Source organism: Procambarus clarkii, chromosome 29 (genome assembly GCF_040958095.1).
Source record: "Procambarus clarkii isolate CNS0578487 chromosome 29, FALCON_Pclarkii_2.0, whole genome shotgun sequence".
Lineage (NCBI taxonomy): Eukaryota > Metazoa > Arthropoda > Malacostraca > Decapoda > Cambaridae > Procambarus > Procambarus clarkii.
The window spans coordinates 5,256,637-5,279,134 of NC_091178.1; the positions used below are offsets into that span (position 1 = coordinate 5,256,637).

The 22,498-nt window shown below is 37.8% G+C and overlaps 1 protein-coding gene across 1 annotated transcript in view; it reads right to left on the minus strand.

The window, feature by feature from the left end:
• Positions 1-5,611: 5,611 nt before the first annotated feature.
• Positions 5,612-22,498, minus strand: part of BNIP3 (BCL2 interacting protein 3) — an 80,982-nt gene continuing 64,095 nt past the window's right edge. The window contains exons 3-7 of the mRNA XM_045753208.2: positions 13,555-13,738; positions 11,386-11,479; positions 10,313-10,398; positions 9,712-9,864; positions 5,612-8,084 (exon numbers count right to left, since the gene is read on the minus strand). Coding sequence (XP_045609164.2) covers positions 8,027-8,084; positions 9,712-9,864; positions 10,313-10,398; positions 11,386-11,479; positions 13,555-13,738 — 575 coding nt within the window. The 3' untranslated portion in view covers positions 5,612-8,026. The remainder of the gene's footprint in view (positions 8,085-9,711; positions 9,865-10,312; positions 10,399-11,385; positions 11,480-13,554; positions 13,739-22,498) is intronic.

The window sequence follows — 22,498 nt, forward strand, 5'->3', positions numbered from 1 at the left end:
TTTTATATTCTGTTTGGCAATAAATCCTCTAATCAGATAAATCTCAAAATAAACAATACCCAAATTTGTAACAAATTAGATGGCAAATTCCTTGGCGTTCTCATCGACCACAAGCTGAATTTCCAGGGTCACATTCTAAATATATCAAAAAAAGTTTCAAAAACTGTTGGCATTCTTTCTAAGATCAGATATTATGTACCCCGCCCTGCCCTGGTTACTCTCTATTACTCCCTCATCTATCCATACCTCAACTATGGTATTTGTGCTTGGGGTTCTACTACCCAAAATCATTTACGTCCTCTCATTACCCAACACAAAGCTGCTATTAGGACAATATCCAACTCTGGCCCCAGACAGCACTCGGTACCCTTACTCAAATCTCTGAATATGTTAGATATTAAGTCACTGCACATTCTCTCATGTGTATTATACATATATAAAACGCTGAACTGTAATGCCAATCCTGACCTCAAAAGCTTCATTGAAGGTTGTAACAGAACCCATGAGCACCACACCAGGAATAAATACAGTTTTGATATTCCTAGAGTACGTCTTAATCAAACTAGAAATGCTCTACAAATCAAGGGACCCAGAATGTGGAATGACCTTCCCAACCATGTTAAAGACTGTACCTCTCTCAACCAGTTTAAGATAAAAACTAAACACTACCTAATAAATTCCCTGTAACCCACCTCACTCTTTTATTGTCAACCCATGTCTGTTATTTTATTTTATTTTTATTACTTTTTTTTTTTTTTAATCAACACTGTTTGTCAACCTATTGTATTTGTGCTGCTTTTTCAGTCATGTTCCCCCTTTTTTTATCTTTATTTGTATTTGTTTTCAACACTTTTTATTCTTTATGCTCAATTAGTATTAAGTTCTAGATATTAATGTTTTTCTTGCCCGAAACGCATTGCGTAATAGTGGCTTTAGGCATTGTATGTACTAGCTCTATCTATATATCAATCCATTAATGTAACATCACTTGTATGTATGTACCTTACCTGAATAAACATATTTATTTATTTTATTTATTTATTTATTTATATATATATATACATACACACATATATATTTATTTTATTTATTTAGAACCCCTGCCACCCAGGTCTCATTTCTTCCTCCCTCTCTCCAGCCTTCGAAGTAGGCGAGCTCACAGGAAAAGTAATTATCAAAAAGGCACCAAGCCGGGAAGAGACTATAACACCATCAGTGTCGCAAGATATTCAAAAGCCGCTGATGTCACCAAAGATAACAATATGAGAACAAAAGTGCATAAGGCGAGCGATATTAAAGGTATCGGATTCATCAAGGATTTTACTGAGGGACAAGTGTCCCTAAGGGACATCAGGAAGGTAAGACATGATCGTTCTGAAAATTGGGACATTCTACAGGGAGGTGCATGACTGTAGGTGGGACAATATGGAGCAGGGTGCCATTCCAATAAGTGCCCATGAGTTAAGCGTGTATGACCAATATGAAGCCTAGCCAAAGCCATTTCCCACCATCTATTACTGTAGTTGGATGAAGGTCAAGTGGGATAGGTTACCTTTAAGATTGCAGTTTGTTACCTGGAACCTCAGACCAACGGTCTCTGATGAAAGAATGAATGGATGGGTAGCAATCAGAATTAGTAACGTCACAGGGCAAGGGTCGCACTGTGATCCCTCACCACTTACATGACAGGCTCTTATTTTAGTCTCCATTAGGATTTATTCCTCCACCGTTAAATGGCATACAGCATACTTCCATGCGTATTCCTTTGTGCCTCTTTGTTCAACAATGCCCGAAACTTCATTGTTTCAGCGTCATCAAAACGTTCATCGTTTTGCCCGAAACGCTATGCGTTTTAGTGGCTTTACAAGAATGTAAATTCAAATTTCTATGTTCTCTGTTAACCCCCAATGTACCTTCTTGTATATAAATAAATAAATAAATAAATCTGTCTCCTTCCTGGTACAATTACGTTATCACTGTTGTTCACAGGGATAGGACCCCACACAGTAATGGAACCTGTCCTCTCATACACTGTTTCCTTCTTGATAAGCCGGATACATTTTCTCGTCAACTCTGCAAACTACTCGATGTGGCTCTTCTCAAATAATACAAAACGCTATGCGTGTTATTGGCTTTGCAAGAATGTAAAAATACCACTTATATACTCTCAAACCTCTCGCCACTGGTATGCACTCTCACAAACCCAATGTACCTTCTTGTACAGGGGTATAAATAAATAAATAAAGATAATGGAATGACTAGTGTAAATTTCACTTTATCCTAGGTTAAATCAATTTTGCTGCAGCTCTTGATATATTATTGCCCATGGGCTACTTAAAGGAAAATCCAAATGACAAGAAAAAGGGAACTGAGAATAAGTAACCTACCTTACCCTTCTATTGTCAACCAATGTATGTTTTTTTTTTAAAGAGCGCTGTTTGTCGACATAATTGTATTTGTGCTGCTTTTTCATCTATGTTTTCATTTCTTGTTCTCATTCTACTCATTATGCTCAATTAGTATTAAGCTTGTCATGCCCGAAACGCTTTGCGTAATAGTGGCTTTAGGCATTGTATGTACTAGCTCTACCTATAAGTCAACCATTCTTTGTAAAAATTTATTGTATGTATGTACCTTACCTAAATAAACATTTTATTTTATTTTATTTTATTTTTTTTATTTTTAGTAATTATCAAAAGAAGCGCCAAGCCATGGATACTATATAGCACAATCAAAGTTGCAGGATATTCAAAAGGCACTAAATATCACTAAGGATGCCAATACGAGAACAAAAGCACATAAGGCGAGTGATATCAAAGGTATCTGATTCACCAAGGATTCTATCAAGGGACAAGTAAGTAATTATCAATTATGTATCAAAAGAAGGCACCAAACCGGGAAGGCTATGTAGCACCATCAAAGTGTATTAAGGGACAAATGACCGCAAAGGACAGTTATTAAGCAAGGCATGCACGTCCTGGAAGTCAGATTAAATTTGTTCAGTATTTTAATCATCTCAAAAGAGATCAACCCTGTCATGTCTGGTTTGTGGCATTAGTCCTGTGGCCCTCAATTGTTCCTGGTATGAGAGTTGACTTAGTTCTAGGATTTTTGTCAGTGTTGAACTTTCTCCAAAAGATGATGTGCCCTTTTGAAGGTGAGGTCTCCATACTTGGATACAGCAGTCCAGATGGGGGGCCATACCAGCGCCTTGTAGAGCTGAATAACCACTTTATTTTCCTTAAAGTCAAAAGGTTTTGATTATTCTGAAGGTTTGGTTGGCATTTTTTTTTCACTATAGTACACACTTGTTGTGCAACTTTCAATGAATGGTGGTTTCAAATTCGTATAGGGATATTAGCTCCAAGTGTTTAAAAGTTATATGAATATATCGTATTTGAAAAATTGTAGAAAATGAGACAGTAGAAAACTGCAGATTCCAATAAGGGGAAAAAACAAATTTTGGAACACTGTACAAAATGAATCTTGTAAACAAGAGGGAAAGTGATGGATAGTGGATAGCATGCGTGCACATGGCAAAAGTGTAGCAAACGCTTCCAGGTTTACAGCTCAATTTAGTGTTCTAACTACTGTACTACAATATCACCAAGTCTCAGTGTAATGTTTGTCAGTTGTTGCTCATGTGGGTTGCTTCAATAGGTCATATCTGCAGAGTTTAGCTAAAGTAGATATCAAATACTATATATTGTTTATCCATTGTATACTGTTTAACTAGACAAAACTTGTGTTTAGAATTTGCATCACCAAGATAATTTTAATAATGAAGTTTTTAATGTGAAGTAAAATTTGGAAATATTTACACAGCACATATTACCCAAATTAGCTTCCCTCTCATCTGAATTAACTTATTGTGTGTACATAGCATGATTGAACTTGCTCAATATCGCTTATTTACCTTTTCCTGAATTTATCCGATAGCCACCATCTCTAGAGGCTCTAGTGGACAGGAAGTTGGTGGCTCATCAAAGAACACCATTATTTCTGAGGATATTTTCAGCTTAATTTTAAACTGAAGTACTCTACTGTATTGTCTTTATATTTATAGCTTCGGTGTATAGCTTCCATGACCTATTTATTCTGATAGGTCATCATCTATGGGTGATAAACATCTATTTTGTCCCACATTGGGCTTGTTGAATTTGAAGCCATGAAGTGTTACATCATAAGTTTTATAGAACGGGTCTGGATTATCTTCAAATTTGATCAGTATATTAAAGGTTTGAAGGAGATCATACCCATCATGTCTGACTTTGTGCTGCTAGTTCTTAAAGCCCTAATCCTTTTGGTATGAGAGTATGCCAAGTTCTGGAATGATTTGTCACTCTGCATTGAACTTTTCCAAACCAAGAAAGGCCAAGAGCCTCAAGACTAACAACTCTGGGAACTTAACATAAAAGGTCTATTATTGAAACCATTAAAATACTGAACAAGTTAGTTTCACCTAGAACACTTCTTCAAAAGGTCTAATTTGATTCACATAAGGAGTAACAGTTTCAAGCTTAACAAGCCACAATGTACGAAGGACAACCGAGATGCTGTTTCACCCAAGGTTTTTTTTCCATTATAGAATTTTTTACATTCTACAGAACATAATTAGTAACATTCATTTTACAGAATGAATTAGTAACATTCATGAATGAACATTCTTCATATTTATTTATACAAGAAGGTACATTGGGTTTGTGAGAGTACATTCCAGTGGCGAGAGGTTCGAGAGAATACATAACAGTGGTGTTTTTGTATTCTTGCAAAGCCAATAACACCCATAGTGTTTTATATTATGATATGAACGTTCATGAACATTCATTAATGTTACTAGGGAAATGTGGTCATCGCCATATGACTATTTAAATGCTTATTGTCAGAGTTGTGTGACGTGCATGATGAAAATAGATATAATTGCTCACTGTGGATGTAAATAAAGCAGCAAGGGGATATGCAATATCTGTATTCATACCATAAAATGGTAGGATTTTTTTTTTAATTGATCAAGGTAAACAACATTATATCCATATTTGTATCATACATGTAAAACCCTGACAATAATTGTTTAAATCATCTTTTATGATAACTGCAGTCCCTTAGGGATTGTCAGTAGACGATAACTATAGCTTAAGGGTTAATAAACCCAGGAAATCTCTTGCATGCCCAAGCCATGCAACAGATACTGCCCAAATTTAAAATGCAGTGGAAAAAAATCCTCAGCATCAATGGGCAAACTGTTTAAGCCACCTGCTTCTTGTTCTCATTATGACCAATATATAGGTATACAGAACTGATGACTTAAGTAAATAGTGAAAAAATAAAATGTTGAGGAAATCAAGAAGAGATAGTTAAAATGTTTGATGGTGAATAGAGTAAAATATTTTGACTGTTTACTCATGCATGCTGTGTGTGTAAATATGAAGGGCCTATGAGGGACTATGGGAAAAATTGAGCATCCTGCAAAGACTTCAATGTTTTAGTAGCTACTTTCTCAGAGGGGTTCCCATATTAAAGTACTGTATCACAGCCAGATGTAGAATGTGACACTGTAGTTTAAGTACTAAAATAAATACCTCTTCCTGTTTTAAGGACATTCATACTATAATCACATTACTATTTTTTATATATTTGGCCTTTTCCTGACAGCATTACAAAACTAGAAAGCTGGATGTTGTCTTGTCCAACTCTGCGTGTGAATTATCCATAAGGCTTTCCTCCTATATGTACTGTATATATAATTCATTCCATTATACTTAAAATGCAAAAATTCAGACAGCAGACAAATTCAAGACAGTCCAGCAGGAAGTGCTGCCTTTGGACTCTGCAGTGTAGGAGAAGACGGTCCCGAGAACTGTTACACTTGCTTGTACGTACATGAAGATAGTAGTAACACTAGAAATACTGGAAATATATGCAAGGGTTTATTTTTATTTTCAAACTTTTTTGTAAATGCTTATATCAGAGAATTTTAAAAACCAACACTACTAAAAAGTGATTGACAGTAGGACCCATATAACTCTTGCCATTAAATCAGGGAAATTCTACACAAAATCTGATTAAGTATGTTTTATCAAAATTATGGACATTCTTTGCTCAATGGTCAAGAAAATGTCTGCCAATGCTGAAGATCAAGTTGATAAATTATCTTAATGAAAATGACGAAAAGAATTTTTTTATTTTTCAAAGTAACTTGCCATTTACTGAAAAATATGACATGTCCTAAAGTCTCACTACCATGAAGGTCCTCACACTTGCACAGCCCATGACCACATGGAATTACCTAAATGCTCTTACATTTTCTATAAGTATTTAAAGAGTTGTGAGAATTAGCAAGGAAGCTATTATAGCTTCCTATTACCATATAAAATATTGTAACAAAAAATAGTCACAGAATACCTCTATACAAGATATTTCTGCTTCCAAGAGCTGGATGCCACAAGGTACCAGTGTTCCTGGTTTCATATACCTATTCTCACACACTGAAGACCAACAATTTATAGCTAACATACTAGTGTTTAATATTAAAATGCATAAATCATTCATCAACCATTTTACAAAGTTAAAAATCTTCCTTAAAATTTACATTAAACAGCAAAAAGTTTTAATTCTTTAACTGTTAATATATCATAGTAGTGGTTTTATTCAACCATCCAATGTGTCAGATACAGTGTAGCCATCCATAGAGCAATTTTACAAATGATTTATAAAGCTCTAAGGGTAACACATCAGGAACATGCTATGCTAAGCGGCCAGCCTGAATGTACAGTATAATCAAGTTACGAGTGTGATATCTACCTCTAGCCTCACACATGATCTCAGATGAACCACGATAACGATAAAAAAATTTAATTCGTATCTAAAGAATAACTATTCTAGACTGAGGAATTAGCAATTAAATGAAGCAATGACCTAGTGTTTCAAATACAAGATCTTGAATATCTAAAGGAATGTATTCTAGACACCCTGTCATACTGTGCACTTCCAATAGGATTAGTCAACCTTTAAACAGGTTTATGAGGCAACTTAAAAGCTGTGAAACACAGTTTATGAAAACTTTGCAAAAATACAAACATTTAAAGACAAAAGTACAAAAAGCTTAATTTGTTGAACAAAACAAAAAGTGAATATAGTTCTGTACTTTAAAGTTCATAAAGTGCCAACAATGACAAACAGCTTGACCCTTAGTGCCTAGAGAATACAAGCCTCAACAAATTAGATTTTGACAAAGCTGAGTTCATCTGTGCAGCCACTGGAGCAGCTTCTCTACTGTACTGCCATCATGTGACTAGATAATTGTCCAACCTCCCCAAACTATTTTGTACAGGTTTTGCTGGTGTTGTTTCCTCACATTACATATAGTGATCTTACTAGAGAAGACAGCAACACTGTGTATAAAAAAAAGCTTATGCAAACTATTTTGGACAGCTGGGGAAAGTTAACACTGAAAGAGACTAAAGTACTACAGTAGGAAGGAAAATGTCCTTGTAAAGTTGAATAATATTCAACTCAACAAAATTATTCCTTTTATTTTTTCTTGAAACAAACTACTCATTGGAATTTTTTGGAAATTATAATTTTCCAAAACCTTTTATCAGGATATATATATTCATGTCATATGAAAGGAAATACTTATCACATTATTACAAGAGTTGACTGAATATTTAAAGAGTTATCAGTCCTCATAATGTGCATTTAATGTATTTACCTGGCACTACCTGACACCGAGTTTCTAACCTACAAATATACTCGTCTAACAAAGTTGGGTTGCTCTTTCTCAACCAAGGTATTGTTCAGGTATTTGAATAAAAGACTGATGAGACAGTCTTACAGAACTTCAGCAAATCCTAAAGCCTTGATAACATAATAGGTAAAGATAAACTGAAAACAAGAGTTACTTCATTAACAAAAATATTTAATAACAAAGCCTTTCAAAACAGATGCCAAGTATTAGTGAATACAGACTGAACAATTTTCAATGGTTGCCACAGTGAGACGAGTGACTGGTGGATACCACCAGTAATCAGTTGATAGGCAAAGACGTCACAATTTCGACGCCTGATCGTTTCGACAACCAGATCCTGTTAAAAGAATAATAAAGTTACATTATCATCTGTGAATATTGTCAGAACTTCTTTGCAACAAATATCAGCTTAGAATGTGAAAGTAAAAATTTAGGTTATTTTAATTGATAGTCCCTTTTAAATAAAATTGTTAGATGCTGAATATACCGGTAGTTATGCACAGTATATTTGTAATATTCACTGAATGTGGCACAATAAGTGGGAGCTACAGTAAAAAATTCTAGCTAAACTCTAGGAATAATAAAGGGAACATTTGACTTCAAGGAAAAGAAGAGTGGTAGGGACATTATCTTCAGGAAGACACGGCTGCTTTCAAGAACGTTCAACACAGGGCAACAAAAATCATTCCAGACAAAAGCAGACTCATACCAGGAAAAGTTGAGGGCCACAAGGCTAACACCACTACAAACCACCTATGACACACAAGGGCTGATCTCATCAAACCTTTTAAAATTCTGAACAATTTGGAGCATATTGATCCAGCCAACTTCAAAAGTTCAGATGTAACACAAAGAAGGAGAAACCGTTTCGCACTCAACAAGCCACAATATAGTCCAAAAAACAGGAGATGCTTTTTTTATCAACAAGATAATAAAACCATCGAACTGCCTACCCCCCCAAAGCTGTAAATAGCAAAACACTGCTGAATGTTAAAATCCAGCTTTAACAAAAATCAGAATAAATGGGGAAACCTCTGACAAGCCACCAGCTTCCTGTCTTCCTCGAGGCCACTAGAGAAATAGTGGCCCTCGGGTAAATTCACGTAAAATATGATTTAACCAACAAACCATAAATTTGGTGCTAACGCAATGATCATAAGTATTCTCTGTTTATAAGAAGAACCTGTAAATACTTTTAGAACATCCAGCCTTTTCCCCCTCTATACTGATTAATATTAAGCCAATGTGCACATGCTGTTAATTTTCAATTCAATTTTAATTTATAAATTTATAAATTATTTTAAATACCCAGTACTGTATTTCATTATCAAAATCCTGCCAAGAACAAATACTGTCTAATTAATAATAGGTTATAAAATTAAGGCATTAAACAATGTAATGAATATATAGTCTCATGAAGAACACAAGGGCCGTGATGAGGGTTCGAACCTACTCCCGGGATGATCCCAGACACACATTTGTTCATTTGATATATCACGCTATTGTGATTTGTGTGTACTGAAGTAAGGGCATAGAGGTAGAACACCTGGTTGACAAGAGTCCAGGTGCATGGGGGAATTGTGTGAAACCCCAGTCTGTGCTTCGGAGAAGCAGCAGTAGCACTCCAGGTTGCAATTCTTTTAACCATGTTGTGGCACAGTTGACTAAGGCGCATCTGGGAACATACCATGCGTAGGTTCAAACCCTCTTCATGGCCCTAGTGAATGTGTTCATTTGATACATCACGCTATTGTGATTTCTGTGTGTATATACTGTAGTCTTTTGTCAAGATAAATTAATCATATAATATATTTTCATTTTAGTATTTTGCAAGGTTTGTAGAAATGTAGTTTAGTGAAGATACAAGTACTGTATACTGTAATGTATATACAGTACCTAGAGTTTAATTTTATTAAAAAAAAATTGAAAATTACATCAGATTTCAGTGGAATGTTTCTACTTACCCAATGCCAGTACCAATAAGAAGAGATAAAACATTGGTGATAAGGAGGGTGTAAAGGACATCCCGGGAGAAGAGTGAAGAGTTGCCCACCATTACACGGCGGATACTGGCACCACGGCTCACGCCTTTACGAGGATGACTAAACCGCCACTCCCTAGAAATTAGATTAAACAAAAGATAATATGGTTTAGGATACTGCATTTACAGCCTACTTAGCAAAATAATATGAACACTTTAAGCTTCGTATAAACTTTGATATTGAAAAAACCGAGTATGCATTTATATAAATACAGTATGTTTGTGCATAAATCTAACCATTGCATATCAGACCAGTGGTAACAATTAAGATGAACATTCATCAATAATTTGGATCCACCTTACAAGTTGAACTGTTAAGCTATTCTTTAAGAAAATTATATTTTGGGGAACACTGCAGTAGACAGCTGCAGTGTTCCCCAAAATGTAGCTTGACTTGGTGCATATAAAGTATAATAAATTAGTGACTACATACAAACAGTATACAATTAAAAAATATTAATAAAAGACTACAGCTTGTAAGACTTTATATTTATAGCACAGGTACAAGTGGTTAAAACACTAACTTTGGTGGAGTCTGGTCAGGTCGACTGCTCCAGTCCCAAATCCAGTCTGTTTCCGTGTTCTTTTCTACCCTAATGAAGTCTCCCTCCTACAAAAAGACACAGTATAAGCAAATATAATGGAAATTATTTTAATAGTATCCTTAGATACTATTTACTTAAACAAGTAAGATACTGTACTTAAATAAGAATCTAACACATAATGGCTTAAAGATTCTTAAGTAATTATTGTACATATTCTATACAGGAAATGAAAATTGCCCAAACACAATTTGGACAATTCAAATTTTTGGAACTTTCTAACTTGCCAATAGATTTGCTCAATCAAATTTAAAACATTTTCATACCAAGGCAATGTGAAAAAATAAGAACTCTGTACTGTAATTTAAACAGAACAAATCCTTCAAAACTTCAATGCAACATTTGTCAGTTGTTGATAAACTTATACAAGCAACCCATAACTGGTAACTAAACCCTCCAAATGTTGTAACCTATATCATTACAAAACAGTGGACTAGGTCCCAGTGTTGGAAGTGTTGCGGTGGCCGAACAATGTTTTTACAAGTTAATCCATTGTTGGGTTTAGTCTACCAGAGATTAGGAGAAAGAGTATTCTTTTGTCTATATATATTTGTGAACCAGTTTGCTTTTTATGACAAACCAGTGAGAATATGGTACTGTTGCACAGCCGTACATGTCCTTGACCCTCAATCGAGAGGCTAGGGTTTAATCCACAGGTAGGACAAACAGTTAGGCATGTTTCTTTTAACCTAATGTCCCAGTAAATCTAGCAGTAAATAGGAAACCGGAATTTAGGCAACTGTTGTAGGTTGCATTCTGGTGAAGGTCAGTGGTTGGCCTAGGGATCCTCAATAAGCCTAACTACAGCTCTCCTCTTGCTGTAAATCAGCATTATATTAAACTCTGGAAATTAATTAAAACTAAATTTTATACATTAAGAAGAAAATACATTTCCTATAGTCCATGTTTCCTAACTCTCTAACCCAAGTAATTACATTTTAATTTCTAGCAGCAGCGGCAAGAATAAAAATGAACGATTAAGTCTGATTACGTACCTTATTGTAGTAATTAATATAGACCCCTTTTAATATAGCCTCCTCGGGGTCTGTAGTCATCTCAGTGTTAGGGCTGTTTGGTGGGGACTTCGGCCTGAAAAATTATGAAGCAAATACTTCATCTTCTAAATAAAAACTGCAAACGATGCATTTCCATCAATGCCTTGCAATTACCTTGCAATGATTTCAGGGCTCAATGTCCCTGCGGCCTGGTCCTTGACCAGGCCTATGAATAACTGACAAATAATTTAAAGAGTACAGGATATTATATTGAAACACATTACATGTAAAGATGACTAATTGCAATTTATTATAAAACTAAACCTATTCTTAATCTAGAGACAGTTGAGCTAGCAAAACCATTCTATCTTTCATCAATTAATATTCTTAGCATTACTGTATTTGCAAAAGGGTTACTACAGTTCTTCAAACAACTTTGGAGAAAACCATCAATATAATCACTAACAGAGAATAGCAAAACTTTAATACGAATAAAGTACAAAGTTAAGAACTTTCTAGCAAAGGCACTAACCCATTGTTGATATAATAATATACTGTACATTAAATGTTGTAATTAGCTTATCGAGACTAACTTGCTTAGCTAAATGAATTTTAAGGTTTAGTCCCTGAGCCCATTATGTACCTTTAACCCTTTCCACTACCACCACAGGATGGGTATGGGTTGCATAATAACTGAACTTAACTAAAAGACACCAACACTTAGCATCTTGTGTAAGTCTTAAAATCCAAAGCAGATTAAGGTATTTGCTGTGAATATAAAATTAGTTAAGGTAAAGTAGGCTACTTAAAGTTAAAGGATAAATTATGGACATAGCATCATGTTGGCAGGTACACAGGTTCAAATTTTGGTAATGATAATAAAATTAATAAAAGTACAATAGACAGGTGGTGATGAAATCATACTGGTGATCATACCAGATTTATTAGTTTAAATAGTAATAGATTGGTTGGTAGCATAAGGTTATGTTGCATTATTTTGTTGGGATCAAGTATGATTTAATACTGAAAATTAAGTAATGAAGATAAGAATAAGATGAGGCAACTATAAGTGTTGCTTTATCATTTGAACAGCATATATGCTGTGAAATTCTTTATTGTATTATGAAAGAATTCTATATTTTAGGTCACTATTTATATGGCATGTTCACACAGATCAAGCCAAGATTCGAGGAATTTCAGAGATACTGTACCTTTTTATGTTCACTAGATCTATTACATGCATCTAGAAATACAGTAGTTCCAAGTCTGGATAGTATTCAAGTACTGTACAGGCTTTTTTAAAATGAGGTCTAGAGAATGTACGGAGCGTGTATGTTGGCATGCGAAGTGATTTGGAGAAAGAGGCTTATGTCTGAAAACAGACATACAAACTGAAAATGTATTATTGTTCAATAACCTATTTTTGCTGGGCAATGATAGATTTGAGGCACTGTAGTTTGGAGTGGTTGAGCCCCATGGACAGATGCCATAAGTGAGGAGGATAAATGAGTAATGTAGTGTGAAGAAAGCAGATGAATATATTACATCCAATTTTTGCTAGTATGCTACTCTGGAAGCTTGCTCATAACAGTAATACATGCAAGCTGTAAATTAAATAACACAAACTGGCAAGGTAACACTAACTAGAAATGAAACATGGTAGACTACACATTATTCACTAGGAAAACTAAAAAAAAAAAAAAAATAAAAAAATAAAAATTATAACATTATAAAAGTTACATGGTACCTTTCTGCATCAACCAATCCAACCTGACCTAAGAAAAATAAGAGAGCATTTCGTGTTCTTCTATCATTGCTATTACACTACACAGAAATCACAATAGGGCAGTGCATCAAATGAACAAATCCACAAGGGCCATGTTGAGGATTCGAACCTACGTCCAAGATAATCCCAGACGCGCCTTAGTCAATTGTGTCATGACATGGTAAAAGAATTCCAACCGGGAGTGCTACTGCCCTCTCACAGATCCTGCAGCCTCTCCAAGACAAACAAGGTTTTTACAAATGTCGTGGTGCAATCGACTAAGGCGCGTTTGGGATTATCTTGGACGTAGGTTCGAATCCTCAACATGGCCCTTGTGGATTTGTTCATCATTGCTATTGCATTGCAATGTTCATGCTGGTGCACTAATTTGGGCAGGAACTCACGAATCGTGTGGAGAGTCCCTAGGTGTGTCACGGCGCGAAGAAGACAGCGAGACACGAGCAGAAGACTGGTTGCTCTCCCGCTGGGCCTCCCTCAACAACCGCAAGTACTCCTCACCATTCCCAAAGGGCAGTGGAGTCACACGGTCAGGACTCCCTGGCTGGTCTGACAGATCAACCCACGACTCTGTAGAAACAATGACAGTATTACTTTTATTGCAACACTTGTAACATTACACAAATATATAGTACACAAAAAGTAAATATAAATTGAAAATTTTCAAACCTAACAATTTAATCAAATAAACCATGTTAAAACTGTATGCGCCGTTTGCAGAATGAACTTAAGAGTACATGAACTTAAGAGATACAAAAAAAAAAACCAGGAAAGTCAATTATGAATCATATACAAGACAGCATGTTATCTTGAGGTTATCTCAAGATAACCTCAAGATAACCTCAAGATAACATGCTGTATTTTATATGATTCATGATCGACTTTCCTGGGTTTTTCAATTTGTCTGTCTTTTTGCACACTACGTTGTCTGCAAATGCACCCAATCATGCTAAACAAAAACGGCTTCTCACATTCCCTAGTTTTATGTTCGATTACACTCATAGCTACTAATCCAGATGTGCCAACATAGGTTAAATATCCTCTTGTTCTGTCTGTTGCTGGAGTAAGTTGGTACTCTTGTTGGTTTTCATTTTTGTTTTAGCCAATTACATCATCCCTCTTAATTTTATGTTGTATGTTTTGCCACTAATTCTTAGCAACAATATTTTTTTTTTTTTTTTTTTGTTTTACTGGTGTATATCGGTTGAGTCCAGTCTATTTATATATACAGTATATTATATATATATATATATATATATATATATATATATATATATATATATATATATATATATATATATATATACACACACACACACACACACACGTCATACCTTGTAACCAGAATGCACTTCTCTGCCTACTATGCAAGGCCCGATTTGCCTAATAGGCTGAGTGATTTTCTTCATTTTCCAAAAATTATTTCCTATTGGTTTATTTCAATTATTATTATTATATTATATTAAAAACATAAATTATTAACTTAGTTATGTTAGTTTAGGTTAGGTTAAGGGTAGGGTAGATTAGGTAGGGTAGGTCATATATCTACGATAATTTTTTTTTATTTTGAGTTAAAACTAACTCTTACTTAATGAAATGAATAGCTGTATCATTTCACAAGACAAAAATTAGAAAATATATAAATTCAGGAAATCGGCTTATCAGGCATAATTAGGTCCACTCTTGTGTGCCACAACACTTGTTACGCATGATAGGCCTACACTATCATGCGTTTTTACTTTATACAAAAATTCAGATGAAGTTTAACAAAGGCCTTCTGAAAAGTTTGATGTTTAACATCCTAATGCTTTCGTTATACATGCTAATATTTTGTAAGGAAATATTTATTCGAAAACGATTGGGTATCATAAATTAGGTGACTAAATGCTGTAGTACTTTCGTGACATTCAAATGACTGTCACAGCATAAGCACGAGGCTTGAATGTGGACGGTGGTAAGGGTCAAGAGGTCGCCCAGGAAGGTGACGTTTCATCAAAATGCCATTACCCTAACGCCAAGTCTAAGCCAAGGCCATTTTATGCTGTTCGGACGCACTCGTGACGTCACATTCCATTGATTGTGAGTGGAAGGGGGAGGACGCAGCTGGGAGGGTGGGGAGGGGAGGGGGGGTACCCTCTTGATGGTATTCTTACCCCCCCATAACCTCACCATTCACCCCTCTTCCCCTCCCTCACACGTAAACAAGAGTACATCACAAGAGAACTTCACAGTCGTATCCACCCACACAAAACGGTATCACTTAACCATGCACACGGATCTGCGCGTCGTCAATATTGCTCTTCAAGCACTTAATACCTCACTCGCAAGTGTGTAAACAGCAAGACTCATCACAGTGATCATACAAACCTGACCACTACACATATACAGTTAAAGGTACAGAAGCGTTTTCGTATGGTCATCATCTCGTTTCTGCCCGAAACTTGCCCGAAACGCATTGCGTAATAGTGGCTTTAGGCATTGTATGTACTAGCTCTATCTATATATCAATCCATTAATGTAACATCACTTGTATGTATATACCTTACCTGAATAAACATCTGAATCTGAATCTGAATCTGAAACGCTGCGCGTACTAGTGGCTTTACAAGATTGTAAATACTATGCTATGTATTCTCACAAACCCAATGTACCTTCTTTTATATAAATAAATAAATAAATAAAAAAATATTACTCACGATGCCTGACAATAGCAGGTATACCAGCGTGTAATAAAGATGAAATTATAGTAAAACAAACGGCTCAAAGTAATTACCAGGTAGGTCGACAGCAGAGAAAATAAAACTTCGAAAAAAAAGAACTTTCATAGCAAAGAATTTGTTTAGATCCTACTCTTATGTCGATGACTTCTATGCCAGGTATGTATTAACACGATGTACTGAACGGGTGAGAATAGCTTGAGCTACCTCATCCCTTTGTGTGTATTTTACCTCAATAAACTTATTTCAATTTCAATTTCTATGCCAGCTGAGGAAGCGTTTATGATCTATTCAAAGTTTGCTAGTTCTGGCTTCATGCTTTTGTATATATGATAAACCATCCTTCGAGATGGTTTATCATATATATATCCTTAAGATGGTTTATCATGTATGTATATATATATATATGATAAACCAAGGCATAAGCTCACAGCGGAGCCTATGCCTTGCAGAAGTACCGTATACAAGTCTGCAGAGCTAATTGAATGTCGTCATAGCTGTGGCTCATATTGCATCTTTGAAGATAAGATGGAACTGCTAATGCAGCTTTCACAACACTAGCCATTCATAATTGTGAAAAGTCTTTCAATTATGAAAGGTCTTCACAATTGTGTTCTCGGAATATAATAATAATTACTGCCCTCAGGTTCCTCATAAGCCATTTAAGGTTAATTAAAAACTACCACATATGCTTTAACACATGGGAGAGACTAGACTTTCACCCATCTACTCTAAAACGCAACGTTTTCCTCACTGCTGCTGCAGTTTGTGCTTGAATACAAACCTCTTCCAGATGTCTACGTTAATCATTAGAGCGTTTCAGTCAACCCTGGTAGTAACCAAGTGGGTTGCTAACCCCCCCCCCCCTTTGTAAGCCTTGATACCCGATTGATATCTAGTTGATGGGGTTCTGGGAGTAGTTCTACTCCTCAAGCCCGGCCCGAGGCCAGACTTGACTTGTGAGAGTTTGGTCCACCAGGCTGTTGCTTGGAACGGCCCGCAGGCCCACATACCCACCACAGCCCGGTTGGTCCGGCACTCCTCGAAGGAAACAATGGTTGGTCTGGCACTCCTTGAAGGAAACAATGGTTGGTCCGGCACTCCTTGAAGGAAACAATGGTTGGTCCGACACTCCTCGAAGGAAACAATGGTTGGTCTGGCACTCCTTGAAGGAAACAATGGTTGGTCCGGCACTCCTTGAAGGAAACAATCTAGTTTCCTCTTGAAAATGTTCACGGTTGTTCTTGCAATATTTCTGATGCTCGCTGGTAGGACGTTGAACAACCGTGGACCTCTGATGTTCATACAGTGTTCTCTGATTGTGCCCATAGCACCTCTGCTCTTCACTGGTTCTATTCTGCATTTTCTTCCATGTCGTTCACTCCAGTACGTTGTTATTTTACTGTGCAGATTTGGGACCTGTCCCTCCAGTATCAGTACTGGTGATACTGGAGTGGAAACTTGATTGATGAAGATTAAGCCACCCAAAATGTGGCACGGGCATGATTAGCCCGTAAGTGGTGGCCCTTTTGAGTCATTACCAGTATCAACAGATGATACTGGAGATCTGTGGAGGTGTGACTGCACCCTGCGTGACGGGAGATGTCTCCCGTGGAGTGGAAACTGGAGTTTCTTGATACTTAACAGTATCAAGAAAATAGGGCCGTTCCCAAAAAGGTTGGGAATCACAAAGCCATCACAAAGTTCAACTCTGGAAAGTGTAAGGTGATGAAATTAGGCGAAGGGAGCAGGAGGCTGAACACAAGGTATCATCTGGGAGGGGAAATCCTGCAAGAATCAAATAGAGAGAAGGATCTGGGGGTTGATATCACACCGAACCTGTCCCCAGAGGCCCACATCAAAAGAATATCATCAGCGGCATATGCTAGACTGGCCAACATAAGAACTGCCTTCAGAAACTTGTGTAAGGAATCTTTCAGAACCCTGTATACCACTTATGTAAGACCAATCCTGGAGTATGCAGCTCCAGCCTGGAGTCCATACCTAGTTAAACACAAGACAAAGTTAGAGAAGATTCAGCGGTATGCCACCAGGCTCGTCCCGGAACTGAGAGGATTGAGCTACGAGGAAAGGCTAAAGGAGCTGAACCTCACATCCCTGGAAAACAGAAGAGTAAGGGGAGACATGATAACCACCTACAAAATTCTCAGGGGAATTGACAGGGTGGACAAAGACAAACTCTTCAGCACGGGTGGGACACGAACAAGGGGACACAGGTGGAAACTTAGTACCCAGATGAGCCACAGAGACGTTAGAAAGAATTTTTTCAGTGTCAGAGTAGTTAATAAATGGAATGCACTAGGAAGTGATGTGGTGGAGGCTGACTCCATACACAGTTTCAAATGTAGGTATGATAGAGCCCAGTAGGCTCAGGAATCTGTACACCAGTTGATTGACAGTTGAGAGGCGGGACCAAAGAGCCAAAGCTCAACCCCCGCAAGCACAATTAGGTGAGTACAATTAGGTGAGTACTACCCATATGTACGCTGCCCCCCCCCCCTACCCGGTCACCTCTCTCGCCTCATAGTCCATCCCCCCGTCCCCCCTGCTCATCAAACGCACCCACGCCTGCTACACAATACTCCCTCCCCTGCTACACACGTCCCTCAATCCCCCTCCCCCCCACCCTTTCTCTCTAAGCTATCACTGCCGCGTCCAATCACTACCCGCCGACCATGGTCTCCTATACACATGCCCAACACCTACCATTGGATCCGCCAATGGTGGCGTGATGACGCAGGTGAGGCTTGTCGCCGCCTTACGCAGTTGGCACCACTATTCGTCAACAATGTTATGTTGCCACAATTATGCCACCACCCTAGTCTCAGCTTGTGAACAAATCCACAAGGCCCGTGACGAGGATTCGAACCTGCGCAGGTTCGCAGGTTCGAATCTTCATCACGGCCCTTGTGGATTTGTTCATTTGATGCATCACGTTAGTGTGAACTCTGTGTGTAGTGTGTCTGGTCTCAGCTTTTTTTTGTATTTACAAAATATTTGGCCAAAAATGTTCATAGTACTTTGGTGAAAATTCAGGTATGTAAAGTACATGACAAACATGTCTCCTTATGATGATTATTGTATCCAAGCATTGATACATCATTTTCAGAGAGAACTTCATTAAAAGCAAGTACAACACCAGGCAGCAAAAATAATTCCAGAATTCAACTCTCATACCAGGAAAGGTTGATGATCTAATAACACTGGTTGAGAGCTAACAACACTGCAAACCTGGCATGGCAAAGCCGATCTCATTGAAACTTTTAAAATGTTGAACAATTTGGAGGATATTGATCCGGACAACTTCTTCAAAAGGTCAGATGCATCACAAACAAGGAGCACCAGTTTCTAGCTCAACAAACCACAATGTAGGACTTAAAACAGGATTTTCTTTTTCACCCACAGTGTTATAAACAATGGAACCGCCTACCCGCCGATGCCATATATGCCAAACGCCTTTGAACTTAAATATTCAGCTTGAAATAAATCATATCAACCTTTGATAAGCCGCCGGCTTCCTGTACTCGTCGAGGCCACTAGTGTTAGTGACCCTCAGGTAAATGCAGGTGCGTGTTATTTATCGTTTTCCAATGTATTTAGCCTTTATATATAAGCGTTTGATTTTCATCCATGCTATGTTTATGTCTATTCTACTCAAGTGTATATTTATATAATCTAAATCCATTAATTTTTTCTCATCTGTATTCCTTGAGACACGAAAGCGCTCTGTATTTTCGTTTCACCTCCCCCCCCCAATAATTTAAATAAATATGCGGGGTGGGGGGGGGGGGGTGTAAACAAAGAGGGGAGGGAGGGGGGTAAACAAGGAGGGGAAGGGGGGGGGGCATTCCAAGTAGCACGGGCTATGGCGAGCCTGTAGTGGACTTACATATTCTGTGCCAGGTAACTGTGTCGTATTATACTGTTATTATAGATTCAGCTACCGAGAACAAAAAGTTCCAACTAGCACAGGCTATGGTGAGCCCGTAGTAGACTTACCTGGCACAGGAGTAGGGCTGTAACTTGTCGTTGTATAGCAACTATTACTGCTCGAAGTTTAGGGGAAAGAGGACGATGATTAGACTATACAAAGTAAGGTCATGTTTAGACGCTTTTATTGTTTTGGTTGCAAACTGTATAGAGTATGTTGATTACGTGAGGTACAGCTGGAACATGTAGGTTAGCTTAGCATTTTAAAAGCACCGAATCACCTTCTGTGGTTGAGTGTTCAATAAACCCTTGAACTGTATGTTTAACACTTCTCTAACCCTGTCCATGGAGGACGGAAGAAAATGTATATATGCTGGTTAGCATTGTAAATGTGTGGCCACGTCTGTGGTAGAAAAATAATAATAAAAAAAAAACAGCTGGAACGATTCGCTGTCCACTAAGATTAATCTGAGTCTAGGGGGAAGTGGGCGAGAAAGAAATAAGAAAAAAGGATGGGAGGGATGGACGTATGAGAACGTCGATCTAATTCTAAACTGTAATTAAACTTAGCTGAGATCTACAAAATTATGCACATTTTGCGGCAATTAAATTATATAAGCACATTTATTTAACCTTTGCTATACTTTTATAATCTCGGTTGACTACGTTTCTTTGGCGTTATAAGCACAACGACACTCAATTATTCATTCGTTCATTATTCGGCAATCATTTGTTAGATTATAAAAAGTTTGCGTAGCCTCCCCAACTGTAAAAGTCAAACCAGAAGGGATAGGGCTCTGTATCCCAACAGATATATAATAAAAATATTATATAGATACATAATAAAATCAATCTATATGCAGGCGATGAGTCACAATAACGTGGCTGAAGTATGTTGACCATACCACACACTAGAAGTTGAAGGGACGACGACGTTTCGGCCCGTCCTGGACCATTCTCAAGTCGATTGTGATGAGGTAGAGACAGGCAATAAATAGGCAAGAGAGAGCTGAGGAGGAACATTACTTTCCTCCCCAGCTCTCTCTTGCCTATTTATTGCCTGTCTCTACCTCATCACAATCGACTTAAGAATGGTCCAGGACGGACCGAAACGTCGTCGTCCCTTCAACTTCTAGTGTGTGGTATGATCAAAATCAATCTACATAAAATCCGGAGGAAACAGGACTTTGCAGCTCAACAGAACCATAGTGTAACCCTACCATAAGGGTTACACTCCTATCCTCTGGCCAAAAGAGGAGCGTCACAAGCGACATTATTTAATTGTCCAGCTCCGGGATGTCAGTATGTAATCTACTAGAAAAGAAAGTTATGCAGCAAAGGGACAAAATTCACAGGAATAGAAACGCTGCCCATTACAGTGTCCTTAAGGAAGTATGTTCACATGCAGGATAAGTAGCACTGTTCCTCCAGAAAATATGAGATGCCAACCTCTTTTTCATTTTAAGCACTCTGGGTAATTTATCTCCCCTGAATAAGTGAGCGCGCGTACATGCGAGACAGACGGCGAGTGCATGTGTCTCGGGTACTGGATGGTGGGTTGGCCTTACCTTGTTACCAGTGCATGAGGCAAAATGTGAAAAGGCCTACATGCACTTCAAATATGAACACATACTTTAATGTGGTCACAAGAATGTAAAAGAAAAGTAATTATAATATCTCTGTAATCTGGCATCTTCACGTGGCCATGCAGTTGGCCTGTTATACCACTGATACAACGTTGTGGCGACACGCGGTGTGTCGTCACAGTGTCCCGGATGCCAACCATAACACTTGGCATTTGCAACCACAACAAACCATTGCAGGCACTCACTCTACCCGTGGTGGTGCAACCCGTCCTCTTGCAAATAACGTCGCGTTTCGCTCGTATGCGCACTAAGGCTAAAAATTGCCTTAGTGCGAACTAGAAAATGGAATCGGCTCGCAAAAGTGACGTACTGTCCCGTTTTCTGTTGTGGGCCCTCTGGCTTATACTTGGAAAGGACACTTTAAATTAACATTCACGAAGAAACCTTAGAACTGCTGCCCTAGTAACCTACCAGAGGAACCAAAACTTGCTGTTTTGAGTCCATTTCACGTTGAAAATAAATTTTAATTTTATAGTACGGCAATTTTTGGTCGTAGCGCATACGAGCGAAAACCAATTTTATTTGTACAAGGACAGGTTGGGTAGTGACGTCGCTGACATTGTAACTATAAGGTGTGAAGGATAGCTGAAATTGTTTATGTAATAATCTAAAGATGAGGTCTGATAAAGACCTTTTGTGCCCTCTGTAATGCGTTTGCGCTACCGCTCACAGGATGAGTATGGGGTGCACAAAATAAACTAGCCGCCTTCGGCGGCAACAATAAAAAATCGCTGCTGATGGTGAGGACGGTACTTGTATGTGTACGTAGTGTTAGGCAGTACGTACATTAATGTGACAACAGCGTTAATGTGGCTGTTATGGCAACTTGTTAGGCAAGTGGCGCCATCACCCGCGTCGTCACCACCAGCTGTCACACAACACCAGCACACACACATCACACACCGCCTCTGGTTGTGAATGCAACCAACATCAACAAACGCGACATGACGTCAAACCCCCCCCCCCCCCCCCCCCCCCTTCTAATTTTAACCATGCAAAAAAAAAGTTAATACTAA